Below are 15,799 nucleotides of genomic sequence, written 5' to 3'. Positions count from 1 at the left end.
CCAAGATACGTAAAACGCTCTACAAGTTCCAACACCTCTCCCTGGATTGTAAGTGGTGTGTTCAGTGACTGCACGTCCAGTAGCATGACCTTACACTTTGTAGGTACAAAATGCATACCACAGGATGGGATGCCTTTGGGCAATTCATCTAAAAATACCTATGCCTTCTCCTCCTCTTCGAACATGAGAACGATGTTGACTGCATATTTCAGATCGACAAGGTTTTCTTCACAGGCTTTTTGAACACCAGGGTTTTGGAGACACTTCGGCGTTCACCAACGCGAGGTTTGAAACCACAATCCATCACAGCTATAGGAAATTAGAGAGTAAGAAATTGAGGTACGCTGTGGTTACGCATGACCCATTGAGTGGTGTAAAATAAGCCATTGGGATGAGATGGTGTCCACATGACACTTGCACGTGAGTGGAAAATATGGTGCACTCGAACTAGAATAGATGGCGATTCGAACGGTTCACCTTACGACGGCTGGATTGCGTATTACCTGACGCTTCGTCTTCAATCATACATTCTGAGTAATTGTTAGCCGGATGTCCTAAACAGAACAAAAATAATAGAGGATGCACATCTGCACTGGTTCAAGAAAAGACGTTAAATAGATCATCGGATCAATTCCTCGCTTATCTATGCTCAGACTGGCGGCTAATGTATGTCAGCATCGGCGGATGGCTTATAGCTGCGTTGGACGAAGTCGAGAAACCCAGTTTGGATGCGTTCGGATTGACTAGATGTATATATGTGGTTTCAGTGAGGTCACTTGATTATCGGTGGCACTGTAAATTTCATCTTCCTTGTTCTTCTTCATTACTGAGGAGTGCCGCTAACTGAAACTGGGAACAAAAGAGGCACACAACTCTGGGGCCTTCAAAATGACGACTGGGATATCTAAACGAGGCTTGCCAAGAACACTATTTGAATTTTAATGTAACAGCTTGAATCCGAGCAAGATACTTGCTCAGATGAGGTCCTCATTCAGTGATCGTAAAGCATGTGCCAAAACAGAGCATACTTTGAACACTCAGTCTGCCGTCTGTCTGTGTGTGAAATCATAGACTTATTTTACTTGTTAAAGTGTTCGTTCATTGTCAGGTAACATTAATGAAGGTACTCGACAGGGTGGCTCAGTGATCACAACACAAATCAATTGGAAACGAGAGTTGTGCTAAGAAAAGCGCTGTTTAGTCGATGACCGATGTTGAATAAATCGTTTCTGCTTCTGAAGGCTACTAAAGCTAGAAAAGAATAAACCACCTGCTTCCGATTGTTTCATTCTCACTGAGCAGCGCAAAGAATGCTTTCGGCTACAGTTAGACGAATATTTAAAATGTTGGGCTACGTTCTTCCCCAGGACTAATTCCTGAAAGTTCGATTACTGCTTAAATTGTAACGAATGTCCCGAAGAACAGGGCAAGAGGGCCCAATGAGTACAGGGTAAATTCACCGACCAGGAGGTCAGTGGTTCCAACTTGACCTCTGAGTTCTCGACTCCTCCTGTCTAGGCATGGTTCATCTGGCAGTGTCCATCGCACATGTTTCCTTCAGGTGGTATGGCAGCCAGACACTGAAAGGGTGTCACAGCTGGTCGGTTTTGATTATGGATGTAACGTCTGCTTACTGGAAGTTTTTGATCCCCATTTTGTCCTCTGTGACATGGTGTTCAGTTATCTGGCTGATTCACACAATTTATTCCAACACAATAGCTGAAAAGGAGATCCTTACCGTTTACTGAACACGCAGGCAGGTGATGAAATGCATATCTGAAAACCTGCTGAGTTAAAGAGCTCTGCAACCTATGTGGTTCCATTTCGCGTGCATCTGTGTCGACTGATGGAATGTGGTGATGCAAGTGACAATACCTCTTCATTTTCGCGTCCAAGTTTTTGAGACTCTTGCGCGCATAACACATCGAAACAGCTGAAAAAATGTCTGTATTTAATTGAAATGGATTCGCCAACAACAGCTAATGCTCTGTGATACAAATAATGATTTTTTTCGAGCTTTCATGATGAAGGTTTTCAACAGATATTGAACTCTTTTAGGTGTAAGGAAATATTTACCTAGTCTGATTTAGCAGAAAATGAAGAAAATATTTCCTCCACCCTATCGCGCTCACTTTCTCTTTACAATCTTCAGGTTTGTTCACTAATTTAGCAATGAACAAAATCATTTGTCTCCCTTTTCGATTTGGAATTAAACTGTTTGTGCGAATGCACGGCTTCAGTTGGCCGAACATGTATTTGCTAGTTCATTTAACGCCAGAACCCAAGTTAAGCGCAATAAAATAGCTGTTCTGTCGTCAGTCTAATGAAACTTTTGGGACTGCATTTCCGCCGGTCCAAAGATGGACGATGGTCCAGTTCGCCATCACTTATCGTACACGTTGTGACAGACACCGAGTGCGGCTCTATAACCACCCTAGGATTGCTGCGTGCATTGGCCCAGGTATCGGTTAGCCTAAGCATTAGCTGGGTGGAGATACTGCGTGGTATGGTTATCCTTACACGGGGCTACCCAGTAGAATGATTGCTTCTGCATTTTCTGAAAAAAAATTTTTGGTGAGTAGCACACCGGTTTTTTGAGGGGCATTCTCTTGGTGGACCACTTTGTACTTCAAAACTATTTTTAGAACTCTCAAGATTTTTCTCAAGGCTAACGGAACGATGATGGGTTAGTCCAATTCCAAAATTATGATAGTTAGACATGCATCATGCGAAATGTTCTAGGGATTAACGAAACTGATAACTCAGCCGATCACGTTTGGCCGATAGAAATTCGGATGGCCCCAGTGCTGAAACCGTCTAGATCCATCTGGTTTTCTATCCAATTCGACTTTCCAAGTTGCTTTAATTAGTATCTTCTTTAATTACCGCCATCAGTTGTCCAAAACATACTAAAGTTTGAGATTCTTTCGACAATACATATTTGAGGTGTAAACTTAATCTGATATGATGAATATTCAGTTATCGTTGAACTCAGTCTGTAGGAAAATGTCGGCTCACAAAACCTCGGGGAGTAAAGCACAACACTGCCAATGAAGGTATAACAGGCCTATAGACCAATTACTCCCAGTCTAGTCCATCGAACTTCAACAACCCTACCCATTTGCAACATATTATCTTTTACGTACAAGGTAACATCCACTTGTTATTTCGGCGTTGCTTTCAACAAAATTACGGAGCAGGAAATTAGGCCCTTAACAAACTGGAATCATACTTTCCATCGAACCTAAGTGAATATAAGGAAAACCTATTGTCTGTCAATCTTCTATGATTCTCCATGGGAGCATCTTCTCCGGCCTCGAACTTCAAGAAACATCCCGCCAAAGTGGTAGTTATTATGAGAGCCAAATTCTTAGACATACAACAATGACGGTCTAATGTGATCCGTTAGATTTGACCAATAGTTGGGCTAAAACGCTCAATACTGTCTTTTTAACTACTTGGTCTATCACTCGATATCTTTGATGTTTGTGGCGGAAAATGGCAAAATGGATCATTTATTTGTCCCAAGGACTGCTGTGCAACCATCGTAGTGGCAATAAATTATCCTGGAACACGAATCAACTAGTAACTACCAAGAAAACAAGTGTGCAAGTTCAATCCAAATTCGAAGGTTACCACTCTAAACTTTTCTCGCCCCAAATCCGAGCAAACCTCTGATAGAAGTGCGACGTAGTGCCGAGTAGAATTAAGCCACCCCTCACAACCGGACTGTTTTATCAGTATGAACCTGTGGTCAGATATCAACAACTGGTCAACATGAATATTTTTCTCTTTTCTCGAACTCTCCTGAGTTCAGACAAGCTAATTTCTGGTAGGATCCTTTAGGCTAACAACCACGGAAGTTCGAATCTACCAACCCAATGTACAGTTAGCGATCAGTGTGTGCTTTCTAACCAACACGAATCTATGGGCAAAATAAGTAAAGGGTTACCGCAAGTGTTGTGTTTTGTCCCTGCGGGTTGAACCACATATAAAACCGTGTGACTGAAAACTTCACCACTCTACCCTATTAGTTTGAGGAACATCGGAACTGCATGAATATTGTATACCTTTGTAATGCGCTACTCATAAGGTTGCTGAAAATCCGTCGACAGCCCACGACCGGTTTCGCCTTTTTGGAGCTCATTAGGTAGATGCGGTCCCCGAGTTTCCTCAACCTTATGTTCTACTTCAAACCAAGTTGCACGAAATTAGCGAATATACACTCATTTGCAAGTTTATTTGGTTTTTCGAGACACTCACCTGGAACCCAGCTGAATCTTTCGCCTGTGGTGTTCTCAGGCAACTGAATGTGCTGCACCAGGCCGCCTCATGTTTCAGTCGCTACGATATTCGAGATATCGCGATACATGTATATACTGGTTGCTTGTCTAAGTGGAATCACTGGTAAGCCGGCACTGAAATCTGACTTCATACTCACAAACACAAATCGATCTCGTCTGAGGAACAGCTGTCCAAATGCCTTTTATAGTAGAATCAGTAGACTAGTAAGTTTTATTTTCAAAAAAATGCAACCAGAAAAAGCGACGGTCGCTTTTCAGGCACATATGTTGAAATCACCAACAACTAAACAGTGAAATTCAAGTAAAAGTTCAGTCCAGCCTCCTGGGGCGTAGAATAAATCAACCTTTAAGTAAACTTCAAAAGCTTCTACGCGTAATTCTGCTTTGCATTTGAGGAAAGAACAAAAAACATGTTTTTACCAAAACTTACTGCATGATTTTTCTAAAAATTGAGTCCAAAATAATTCGAATGAACAGAAAGAAATTTCAGTATTTTCATTTAAAACCTCAATTCGCTACTCAGCCAGCATGCCCTTCGGGTTCAGCTTGGTTGCTTTGGAAGCAAAAGCGAAAATGTTTGCAGATTTGTGAACAATTTTCACATTTTTTTTCTAAAAACAACACAGTAACGTCGGTATTCTACAAATGTCTGCACCAAGTGTGCACTTGAGCTCAAATTTGGTTGCCAAGTAATTTATCGTGAGGATTATTTCTTTATTGTTCCACCCTCTGGTAAGCAAGAGTAATTAGGAGCAGAATTTTCTGATACAAACAGACCTGCGATAAAGCAGCGGTACTTAAAACGTTTTGAATTTGCATCATACAATTTTAATTAGTTATCACAGTCACTACTATTTAATTGATTGCCGGCTTGAAGCAGGAACGATGATATGCGGAAACCTGTCAGCCTACACCGTTTTCACAACATACTCACAGGTTTCTACTAATACACTCATTTGCACATCAGCTTGGTTTTCATGGGAGATTCAGCCGAATACATTAGCTACGATAATCTTCAGCAGAATGTTTCACACATTTTTTAGTCTGAACGACATTCGAGATATCCAGATAACATGAAGGAAGTTAACAGCAAGATGGGCTGCCGAAAATTTTTCAGCAGGCTATTGAAAAATACGTTCGGCATTTTATTCTTATTCACTGAGCTAATCAAGTTGTTCTGTGAGTTGATGCAAATGAAGGCTATAAACATATCGCAATTTTTCGTCGCAAGCTTCAATGGATTTCCGAAATACCAGTCAGGGAGCATCTCTTTGCAGTGAAACCTTAATTCACTTTACCAATCAAAGTCACAATGCATGGATGCAGTGAAAATACGGTTTCTATCAGCGTTGTCGAGCCGGTAAACTACCGTCGTCCAGCTTTCCGCGGTATGAGCTCCGATCGGCCACTGCTGGGAAACTCAGTCAATGGGGTTCGAATCACATAAATGTTGAAAATGTTGTAGATCTAAAGTTGCCGTTTTATGGTCTTTCACACCGTATTTCTTGGGCGTGTGGTCAACAAAGTGTGGGCTTTAGTTGGCATGCAACTTTTAGTTCACCATGACTCACTGCCCACCGGCTTGTTCAATGGGTACTCGAGCACTTGTGTCGAAGATAGGGGGCCTTCAACCTCGACGACGGAATATTCTTCGGCTTGTTTTACACCAGATGTATTTTGTCCCCGGCTGAAGCGCTAAGATGCAGTCAATCTTGGTTCCAGAACTCAGACTTGCCATCTTCCCGGAAAATCGGGGTTTAGTTAAACTGAGTGGTTGGCTTTTACTGGATGGTGAATAGCATGACCCACTGCTCACCCATCTGTTAGCCAGATGTCCACATGAACCCGTTTGTTATTGGTTCGCGCTCTGTTTCACCCTACGACACTTGTGTTTCATTGGCTTTTGTTTGTTCAAACCCACCGATTATATAAAACTGCTTTGCTGACTCAAACAATAGCTCGTTCCTGACTGTTCAATCGGAGGACTGGATCGGACACAGTGAAAGAGTAGTTTCCCAAATCTCTATGTCCTTAGCCGGTGCCATTTTCAACTTGTACAGAGTTCTTTCTTGACTGTTAATCCACAAATTGGAAGCGGGATGGGAAAAAGGCACGACGAATTGCACCGGAACAATTGATTAGGGCACCTGATGGACACGCTGTGATGGTTCGGTGCCGCACTGCTTGTTATCGTCAGATAAAGCAGTCACCGAACCTAATGGTGGGATACATTTTCAAGTCATCTTAGATTGTGCAATCTACGTTGACGTTATCACTTGCATAATCTTTTATTTTTCAGGAGCATGGTCGCAAACATAAGAAGAACGTGCAATCGATAGTTGCGAAAGGGTTACAAGAGAAGTCGCCCGACCAACGGTTCCACTTAGCCAAGATGCATCCCAGCTTTCGCAAAAATGTTCGGTACGGAAGTACCAGTGTAAAGATCAGAAACCGAAGAAGGGACAAACAATGCGTGGTACGTGCACGTGAGGCACAAGGTGTCCATCATACTAGGTCAGGTGTGGAAGTCAGTGGCAAGACTGAACACTCAATGCCATATAGAACACATAAATGTGGGGTGATTTCTTTATCACGTCTACGAAAATCACCGATAAATGAGCGACTTATTCTGCAACTGCGCAGAATGTAGAATTTGTACGATTGACGTCAAACGTGTTACTATTACGGCTGAGACCAAAGACGAGTTCAAAAAACACCGTCCACGGATTTCACGTCTCATTCAAGCCTCCAACAAGTTGGTTCACGTTCGTTGTTGGCCTTCCAGGCCATTTGTTCTTTCGGATAATATAGACTAGGTAATATACCATGACCTGTTGGCTTCAGATAGTATGCTACTAAACTACACATCCTATATTTTGCATTGTAAGTTAGCTCTGCGTTTGCAGTACAGTAGGCTAAATGGACAATTGGTAGAATCTCAGTCAAAACGATATTCCAGATGTTGAAGTACTTCCCTAAAAGCATTACTGTTTCTTGAGAGTTGCCCAGTTAAATCTTTGTTTATCGTCTTCTTTCTTCTTGAGTATTCGGGTCTCATCAAAATACAGGTATATATTTTGTCGAAATAAGCGTTTTTTGAGCATTTAAGATGTATTGATGCAAAGAGTCAATATATGACAGTATGAATTATCGACTCACTTGGTGTTTCTAGAGCTGTGGAGAAAATTAAATTGATCTTTGAGGATATATTTCTTGGAAAGGATCGATGCCAGAATCGGCTTGTGTAGACCACCTTCAGTGGATCTAGTAATGCGGGTTTTTTAAAAAATGGCTGGGTACGCCTCATTTCGCTACTGAGAGAGGTCAGGGTGTAAAAAGGGGCTCAGACCGTAAAACCGTTTCCATATTCGCTTCCCTGCTCTTACAACAGCTTCGGTCATTCATCTTTGACCAGATGGAAACACGAAAACAAATAATTACAACTTCATAGAGGAGACTACTCACAAGGTTGCTGGAAATTCTTTGACAGCTCAAGATCGATTTTGCCCTTCTTGGGTCTCATCATATAGGCGGAGTCCCTGAGTTTCCGTCAACCTTATGTTCTACTTGAAATCAAATTGAACTGATTGTGCAGTACATTCAGTTGAAGAATTTCATACAGGAGAGATTCACTTGAGTCTCCTGTGAAAATCAAATCGATTTTCAAACGGGTATATATGTCGAAGTCAATCCAATTTGGGTTCACATAAAGGTGACGGAAACTCGGGGACTGTGCCTGCCCGATGAGATCCAAGAAGGGCGAAACCGGTCGTGGGTTGTCGAAGAGTTTTCAGCAACCTTGTGAGTAGTTTCCCTTATGAAAATACATTGCGATATCTCGATTATCGTACCAACTGAAATAAGAGGTGACCTGTGTGCAGCACATACAGTTCAAAAACATCCTAAAGAAGAGGTTCACTTCGGTCTCCATGGAAAACCAAATTGGTTTGCGAATAAGGTTACAACTTCCATCTTAGCGTAGTCTGGTTAGAATGATAAATACTTTATTTAAACGTAACTCTAATCGCTCCGCTCCTCAAGAAGTTTGTCTTTGATGGTCAAGCCAGGGTATGATGAAATACAGTGTCGAAATCTGTGTGTATTTTTTCTTCCTTTTAGCGGCTGCTCTCGCTTGTGGCATTGGTGATGATATGTGTGCCGCTCGCAAATACACCCACAGGTTGTCAAACATGAACAAACTGATCTTGTTCCACCAGTGTTTCCCGGAAAGCATCAGTCCACAGTTAATTGTAGTCTGATTTGCGTTACTGTCTGTGACATGCACTGCCCAACGACTCTCAAGTCTTCTGCTTAGAATCTGGGTGTATCTTTTGACCGAGATGTATTCAATTCGAAAACTAATGGCTATTAACAGGATCCAGAACAAGCCAAGATGATGCAATCTATTCAAGATGGGGGCGCTTGTTCTGTATTGGAATTACGCGGATCAAGAAGAAATACGAATGCTAAAAACTAAAGTTATCTATTTCCGAAAACGTTTGGTGACAATCGGTAGATTTAGTGCTGGGCAACGTTTCGCTTTTGACACAAAAGCTTCGTCAGGCCAAGTGACTAGGTTCCGAGGTTGATCGAGATTTAAGGCGGAAGGAAAGTTATCTATCCTCCAAAATTACTTGACGCCCGTACCCTTACTATGCTCATCCGGTTTAACGCTGATACATCACCAGTGATAACCGCTTACATCAACTAGCGGACATCCCCAAACTGAAGTGATTTAGGTGCTAGCAACGCGATACTTTGCCGCAAATTGAGCACCCGGTTAAGCGTTATTAGAACCTTGATGCCAATAGGCTATCAATGTCATTCGTGGCTGATGAGCTTCAAGAGAGCCCTTCTGCTTGTTCACATACCATATTTCATCGGACTTCCGTGTGTGTAGAGACGCTTGAAAGTAACATCACATTAGGGTTCATATACCTTAGCTCCTCACCTAGGTAAAGACGTTTAGTGGCTTCCAGTCTGTTGATCGGAAAAACCACTACAACTGTCGAAAGTTCCTGATTTTTTCACGGATTCCCGAGATGCATAGCATAACTGCCATCATCTACATGCGTTACCTGATCTTCCATGCACACGAGGAAACTCAAGTCGGTGACCGGGACCCAAGTCATCCCAAGATCTTGACAAATGTCTTCGCTAAATAAGCTCGCAGGCATCGCTACGTGGATTTTAGGTTTTTAAGATGATCTTTATCCCAGCTTATTAAAATTTATACTTTTCTACAATAGGGACTGCCAGATTGGGACAGAAAAAGGTAGTATATTTGGTCCCAAACGTGTTGCACCTCACCTTTTGTTTCCAGGTGGCCAGTTAGAAAGCCATTTGCTGTAGTTGTTTGTGGTTAAAAACACGCTTACATCGGCTGCCACACTTGAATGAATTTAGATTGAGAAGTGATTTCTCAATAATTCTCCATTGGATGCACTTACAGAAGGGCCCAAATATGTTTCCTCGGATCATCTGAACTCCACTAACAACTACGTGAAACTGGTGAAGTCATTCGGGGTTTGAAAAACTCGCTTCAAACCAGCAGCTTTTTGCTGAGGAATGGACAGTGATTAGAAGCGGAGTCCGACGGAGAATTCTTTGCGGGACACAAAATCACTTTTTTCAACACTAGTAGGATACCACTTGTTTTGCGCGTTTCCTACTTCCGTTTTGACTTTCTGTTATGAATGTGTATACTGCCTGCAGTTTTCAGCTCTTGAAATATTTACCACGTCGTAAGGGATACTGAATCCGCGACAAATACACCGCTTTGCATATCAACTGGGATTTCACGGGGGACTCAACCGACTCTCCCATTTATGATATTCTAAAAGTGCTGCACGAAGGCGCCTCATGTTTCAGTAGATACAATGTTCGAGATATCGCAGTGTGTACTCGCGAAGGAAACTGCTCACAAGTTTGCTGAGATCTCTCCGACAACCGATTATCAAAGAGTTTTCAGCAATCCTGTTAGTAGTGTCCTTTATGGAAGCATACTGAATCCTTTTTAAAAAAAAGATTAAAAAAAACTCGTTGTGGTTGGAAAACTTCAAACAAGCAGTATTTGCTGGAAAACCAGACATGATTCGGGTGGACGCCACTAACTTGGATAGAAATATGGTAAGAAACTTGGTTTCTCCGCCAAACAACGCAGTCAGGACGCGTATTTAGACTGCTTTTACAAAGTTTATATTCCAGAACTCATCGTCGTGAAGCATTACGATATGATCCTAGCGTACCATTGCAAATAATAATCAAATGTTTTACGACGAATAAAATGACACCGGAGTTTACGATAGTACCACTGTTTAGTTTGCATTTATTTACATTTTGTAAAGTTTAGTTCAATTATTCCTCAACGGACTTTCCAACGGAATTTCTAAGTGATCCATATAATACCTAAATTTTGCCAAGTTAATTTAAAGACAAATTTTGATCCGAATCGTCCGGGATCGCGGCATCGCCTTCTTCTGGAAGGTCGACTCTCAAGTATTGTCTGAAGTACTGTCTGATCTCTATGGCTGGTTCCATTTGTCTAAAGACTTTCAAAAATGGCTGTCTTGGGTGCGCGTCAAATAACATCACTATTTAGTGATGGTTCTGTAAGATTTTCTCTTCTTTTTGTCTGCTTTTGTTCGTTTGGGCTGTCACTTTTGTTCGTCTAGTCTGCAAAACGTTGGAGGTCCTAGTGTAGTCCCTGTCTTAATTTTTTGATATAAGGCTTTCTCACCGGAGTCAAGGCACGATTCAAGCCAGATTAACCATCCAACAAATGGATGGCCGACAAAAATTTCTACTTGAACATGAAGTGAAGGTATACTTTTCACCGCCAACAGCAGTTCGTAGATATCATGTTTTATTGAGAGATCACAAATTACAGCACCGTACTTTTGGTAAAATAAAGCATGTACTACTTACCATCTTCTAAGACTAAGCCGACTAAAAAAATAGATAAAATAAATTTCAAATATCAAAAAGACTGACTGGGAGTAGAAAATAGGTTGAATCTGGGAGTGTGAATGGGTCAAGCGTACACTCGTGGCACCAGAGGGCTTGTTATTGCCTTACAAGTGCTGGAGTTTCTTACGTTTTTCCAAGTAGTAGCAATCGTTTGGTGCCTCGAAAACCACACTGCTCGTTACAACAACTCTTAGCAATTGAATGCAGGTAAGGTCAGCCTTCATCCAGAAGTCAAAATATGTTTAGATACGCGTACTTTTTGATACCTCCGATGGAACCAGCTACCAAGTTACAAAAGCCTTGAAAGCTGGTCCTCCATACTTTCAAGACTCGTTCGCCTTAAGGAGAATTAGTTGAACTTTGTTTCTCGATGCAGCCAAGCCAAAAAGAAAACAAAATCACACCAAAAGAGACGGATGCATTATTTGCCCCCCTGGCTACTTTTGCGAGTGGAGTTTGAACAGCCCTGTGTCACCCATAACGTTGTCTATCCAAATCATACGCTCCCGGCTCAAGGTCACTTGTGAAACTTGCGCACCTAGTTGAAAATTGAAGGGAGCAATAATGTAAATCACGCAGAAAATTCACATTTTGATCTTCATGCCTTCAAAATATCACCGCTCCGTTATTCCAGGTTCTTCTTTTTTCTGCGTTATCCTGGTTTATACTAAAGCTAAGAGTTGCCTACCTATGTCACACGTTTCGGCAGAGCTGGCTGATCACTTGGGTCACATTAAGGCGAAACACTTGACAGCCCAGCTGAGAATCTTTAGTTAAAATAATCCGGGGGGCTAAGAAAAACGACTTTCCCACAACGTGTTCATAATCACACCACTCTCATTTGATCGGTCGTCCTCCTGTTCTGGCGTAATTATTCCAATGAGTCCACACCAAAGGGAAGCACTAGGCTCGAGTTTCGCTCTTATTAGTGCTAAATCAGCTGTGCATATCCATAACCTTGGACATCTGACATGCGAGGCGAGCGTGTAACCGTAACGATGGTGTCCATAACGCTGGTGCCGGAATTTCAACTATGTCCGGAGTGGGAAAGAGAAATGGTGCAACTAGATGAGAAAGCAGGTTCTCGAGAGTCCGTAACAGCATTGGACATGAATTTCACCCTTGACTAGGGCGGAAATTTAGGAGAGCCACGTATACTCCGACAGGCGCATGAGCACATGAAAGGCACGCTTGTTTTCAACCAATGATCGTAACGCAGACGAATCAAAGCGTTCTGCAACGATTACATGAAACAAAATGTTTCCCATGTCCTAGCAGTCAAAAGTATTCCAACCGACATCAGCATACGTTATTCGCAAACTTCGAAGGATGAGGTGCATTATCCGCCCCGTATGTATCCGCAAGGTAGACATTTTATGGAACAAAACCATGATCCGTATCTTCAGAAGGGATTTCACATACAAGGGAATATTCTCCACGCGTGGATAATGAAAATCCAGCTTTCAAAGCTTTGCTGTCACATCTAATCCTGTTCATGAATCTCAGGCAGAAACGTGATAACCTAAGAACTACGGCTGTGGGGGGCTTCCTTGAGAAACCAACAACCGCACATATGGAGCCTGTTCCAACCGCACATATATTTTCGCTTCAAACTACTTATATCGTCGGGAGTAGTAAAACACTGTTCCGAAAAGATAGATTCCCATGTGCGGTTAGTGATATGTCTACTGAATAATGGCGAATTCTCCAAATGTACAAACTCTGCTCTATGCAAGACAGTTTTTAGAGGCTCTCCGCTAGAAATAGGTAGATTGTATTCGAAAAAGAAAAGTGCATTCAGCTAGTGACCGAGTGTACTCATAATTGATCGATCGGACTTGCAATACCGAATCCTTTGCGACCATGATCTTTCACAGCGCTCTTTATGAGGAGTCACTAATACTTCTGGAACCAACAAGCAATGAAAGCTCACTATGCTACTCATGGCTGACGAGATTTGGTCTCTCAACCTTACTGACTTGTCGGGTACCGACTTCATGTGAGTCACCCAAAGAAAAATCACCTGTAGCATCAGTATAGACGACAGATAGCATGGTTTGTGCGTAATTTGCATAATATCATGTAATTTGTTTAAATATTAGTGATCTGATAAAAAACCCACGAGGAATGGCACTACAGCCTGACAATCTGAACAGGTTATGCACAGTTGTTAGTGATGGAATAGACTTTTCAATTTCCAATGCTAATTGGCCACCTAAGATACACACAACACATATATCTTCATGTCATATGTACTCCAAACCTACCCTTGCCTCCGACAACTGGAATGGAAAAAAGTCAAAAGTTTATTGAAGTAATAAATATACCTCATTGAAACCGGTATCTTGATGTCGCAAGTAAAACCACTTGCCAGTAAGCAAGAATAGCTGCTTATGAATGTTGACAAACCGTTTCAGAATCACGGCAAAAATTCGACTAGCAGAGACAGAGCCAGTGAAGAATTTGATGCAATAGAGCGGTTGAGTACATCCACGGAAAAACGCGTGACTTGATGCGAATAAGTAGAAACATTCCACCTACTCGTATTCACATTTCATGCAAACTCGTGACAGCTGTTCAGCTATAAGTGCTAGGTGTATGATTGCCCACGTATTTGCGGTATAAAAAATGCAAGATTTCAAAGGGCGTCCATCGGTCGCACAAAGTATTCGTAATAAAAGTGAATATTTGTACTGAGGTGCCAGTTTCTTGGGAATTACCCATCCTTAGATCCTGTGACTTTTTCCATCTTTCGTTTCCTTCCGATCATACCGATAGGCAAAACCTAGTTTTAATCAAATTTTGGAACAGTTTGCCCGGCTGCGATGAGTAAAGCATACGGTGGCGACATGGTTGATTTCTTTCTGTTAGGCAGGATTCCACGCGGACCCCGCTATACCGCAAGCCTTCAGGCGCCTCTATGGTCGACAAGCCTAGCCCGTACGAGATTGGCCAAGAATTCGGAACGCTTGCCGGTCCGGCATCAAGACGAGATCTGATTGGTCGACAATCTGGACCCAACAGCCAATCATGACCCAGTATTGACCAAATGCCGGTTGTCAATGTCGCATCCAGAACGCGTCAGAAATTCCTATGCTTCCTATGCTATATATAGGAAGCGCTGTACAGTTGTTCTTGACTTCGTTTTGGGCATAAATGGACATTGTGCACCTTTGGTGATTGTTTTGACGCTAGCTTGGGAGGCTCAGACCGGGAACTAAGCTGAGGAAAATACCGTTACTACACTTTCCTAGGTGGAATCGGTTCGACAACCTTGCTAATACAGCCAGCCAAATAACAGTAGTGAAGAGATCATGAAATAAATAAATGTGTGCGTAGCAATCGATCTGCAGCCGCAAGCTGCGTGCAAATCAAGACTTGGTGAGCAAGCTCACTCAAGTGTACAGTTGACGATTTTGTCGTCCAGATTAGAAGTATGCTTGGCAAGACCTTGCATACCAATCATAAATCCTAGTTTGCTTGCAGGAAGTGTGAACATAGGGTCTCAGGCTATCCGACAGTTTTGTTCACGTGTTGCCCGAAAAAAAACACGTTTCTCATCAGATGCACAACTTGTCAGTAAAACAAAATGTGCCATTTGCTCAGCTGGCAGAATTGACCCCATATCGTTGGAGCAATACATGTGGTTCATCCTCAGCTACTACATACTCGGAATGAAGTAGGATTGTACAAACGTTATAGTGTTGATAAATTGCCGCGATTTCTATCCCATTTTGTTCAACTGTCATAATCCTAGTAGGCCCTAGATCAAATGACCACCATCAAAGTATCGGGAAACGATGGGCAAACGTAGTTCATTTTCGGAGGGGCTATTACACAACAAAGGCTTGTTTGAAGGCATAGTAGATAGGACAGTGTCTTTTGGCACAAAAAAGTTCACTCTCATGGATATCCGTGTGATACTCTGTCACCATTCCACAAAGTTCAAACGCTGGGGTTTGAGGGAAACACAAAAAGGCTTGATTCTCTAAATACCGTGGATAAATTTCATAGGGAATAGATCACACTTGGTCAGTAGCATGAAGCAACCGGTTTTGAGTTTAAAATTATGACATTTTAATCAAACAATGTACTACTTCATTTACTTACAAACCACTCCATCTGTTTAAGTAATAAAAAAGACAAAACATACATTTAGTAAGTTCCCCTGCTGAAATCAGATCACCAGTCAAGTGGAGTCAAGGAAATACCTGAAATTCAGAACACACAGGATTGGTTAATCCTGTGAACGGCTTTTTGACATTTTCACAATGGACTGAGGCGTGTTGATTTAAGCCAATTAGACCAGTGAAACTCTGGACACGTTGCCCATTAAGAAATAAATGTATCTGTGATGAACTTCAGGTTCGTTCATTTGCCACAGAACCAGGCATGTGCTGTGTACTTACACGATATAGCTTTTAACTAACAACCTCATACGGTGAAGGACGTAGTTTTGACTACACACTAACATCTGTCTCATCGGTTTTTGATAACTTCGGAAAAGCAATTAGAAGGCTAGCCAT

General features: G+C 42.0%; 3 protein-coding genes across 3 annotated transcripts in view; 1 reads left to right on the top strand and 2 right to left on the bottom strand.

The window, feature by feature from the left end:
- The window catches only part of T265_14259 (hypothetical protein), a gene marked incomplete at both ends in the record, with an annotated part of 46,441 nt that extends 32,136 nt beyond the window's left edge, over positions 1–14,305 (top strand). Inside the window, 2 exons of the mRNA XM_009172809.1 lie at positions 6,604–6,780; positions 14,149–14,305. Of these exons, the coding sequence (XP_009171073.1) occupies positions 6,604–6,780; positions 14,149–14,304 (333 nt within the window). The remainder of the gene's footprint in view (positions 1–6,603; positions 6,781–14,148) is intronic.
- T265_14258 (hypothetical protein) lies at positions 159–4,344 on the bottom strand (the record flags this gene model as incomplete). Its single annotated transcript, XM_009172808.1, has 2 exons — positions 159–263; positions 4,264–4,344. Coding segments are annotated over 2 exons (186 nt in total), but the record flags the coding sequence as incomplete, so codon positions are not given.
- T265_07315 (hypothetical protein) lies at positions 12,065–15,799 on the bottom strand (the record flags this gene model as incomplete). The annotated part of the gene is made up of 4 exons (XM_009172802.1): positions 12,065–12,304; positions 13,541–13,555; positions 14,046–14,284; positions 15,742–15,799. 4 exons carry the CDS (start codon positions 15,797–15,799, stop codon positions 12,065–12,067), a joined length of 552 nt encoding a protein of 183 aa, XP_009171066.1.

This window comes from Opisthorchis viverrini, assembly GCF_000715545.1.
Source record: "Opisthorchis viverrini unplaced genomic scaffold opera_v5_165, whole genome shotgun sequence".
Taxonomy (NCBI): domain Eukaryota; kingdom Metazoa; phylum Platyhelminthes; class Trematoda; order Opisthorchiida; family Opisthorchiidae; genus Opisthorchis; species Opisthorchis viverrini.
This window is presented reverse-complemented; position numbering and strand designations above follow the sequence as displayed.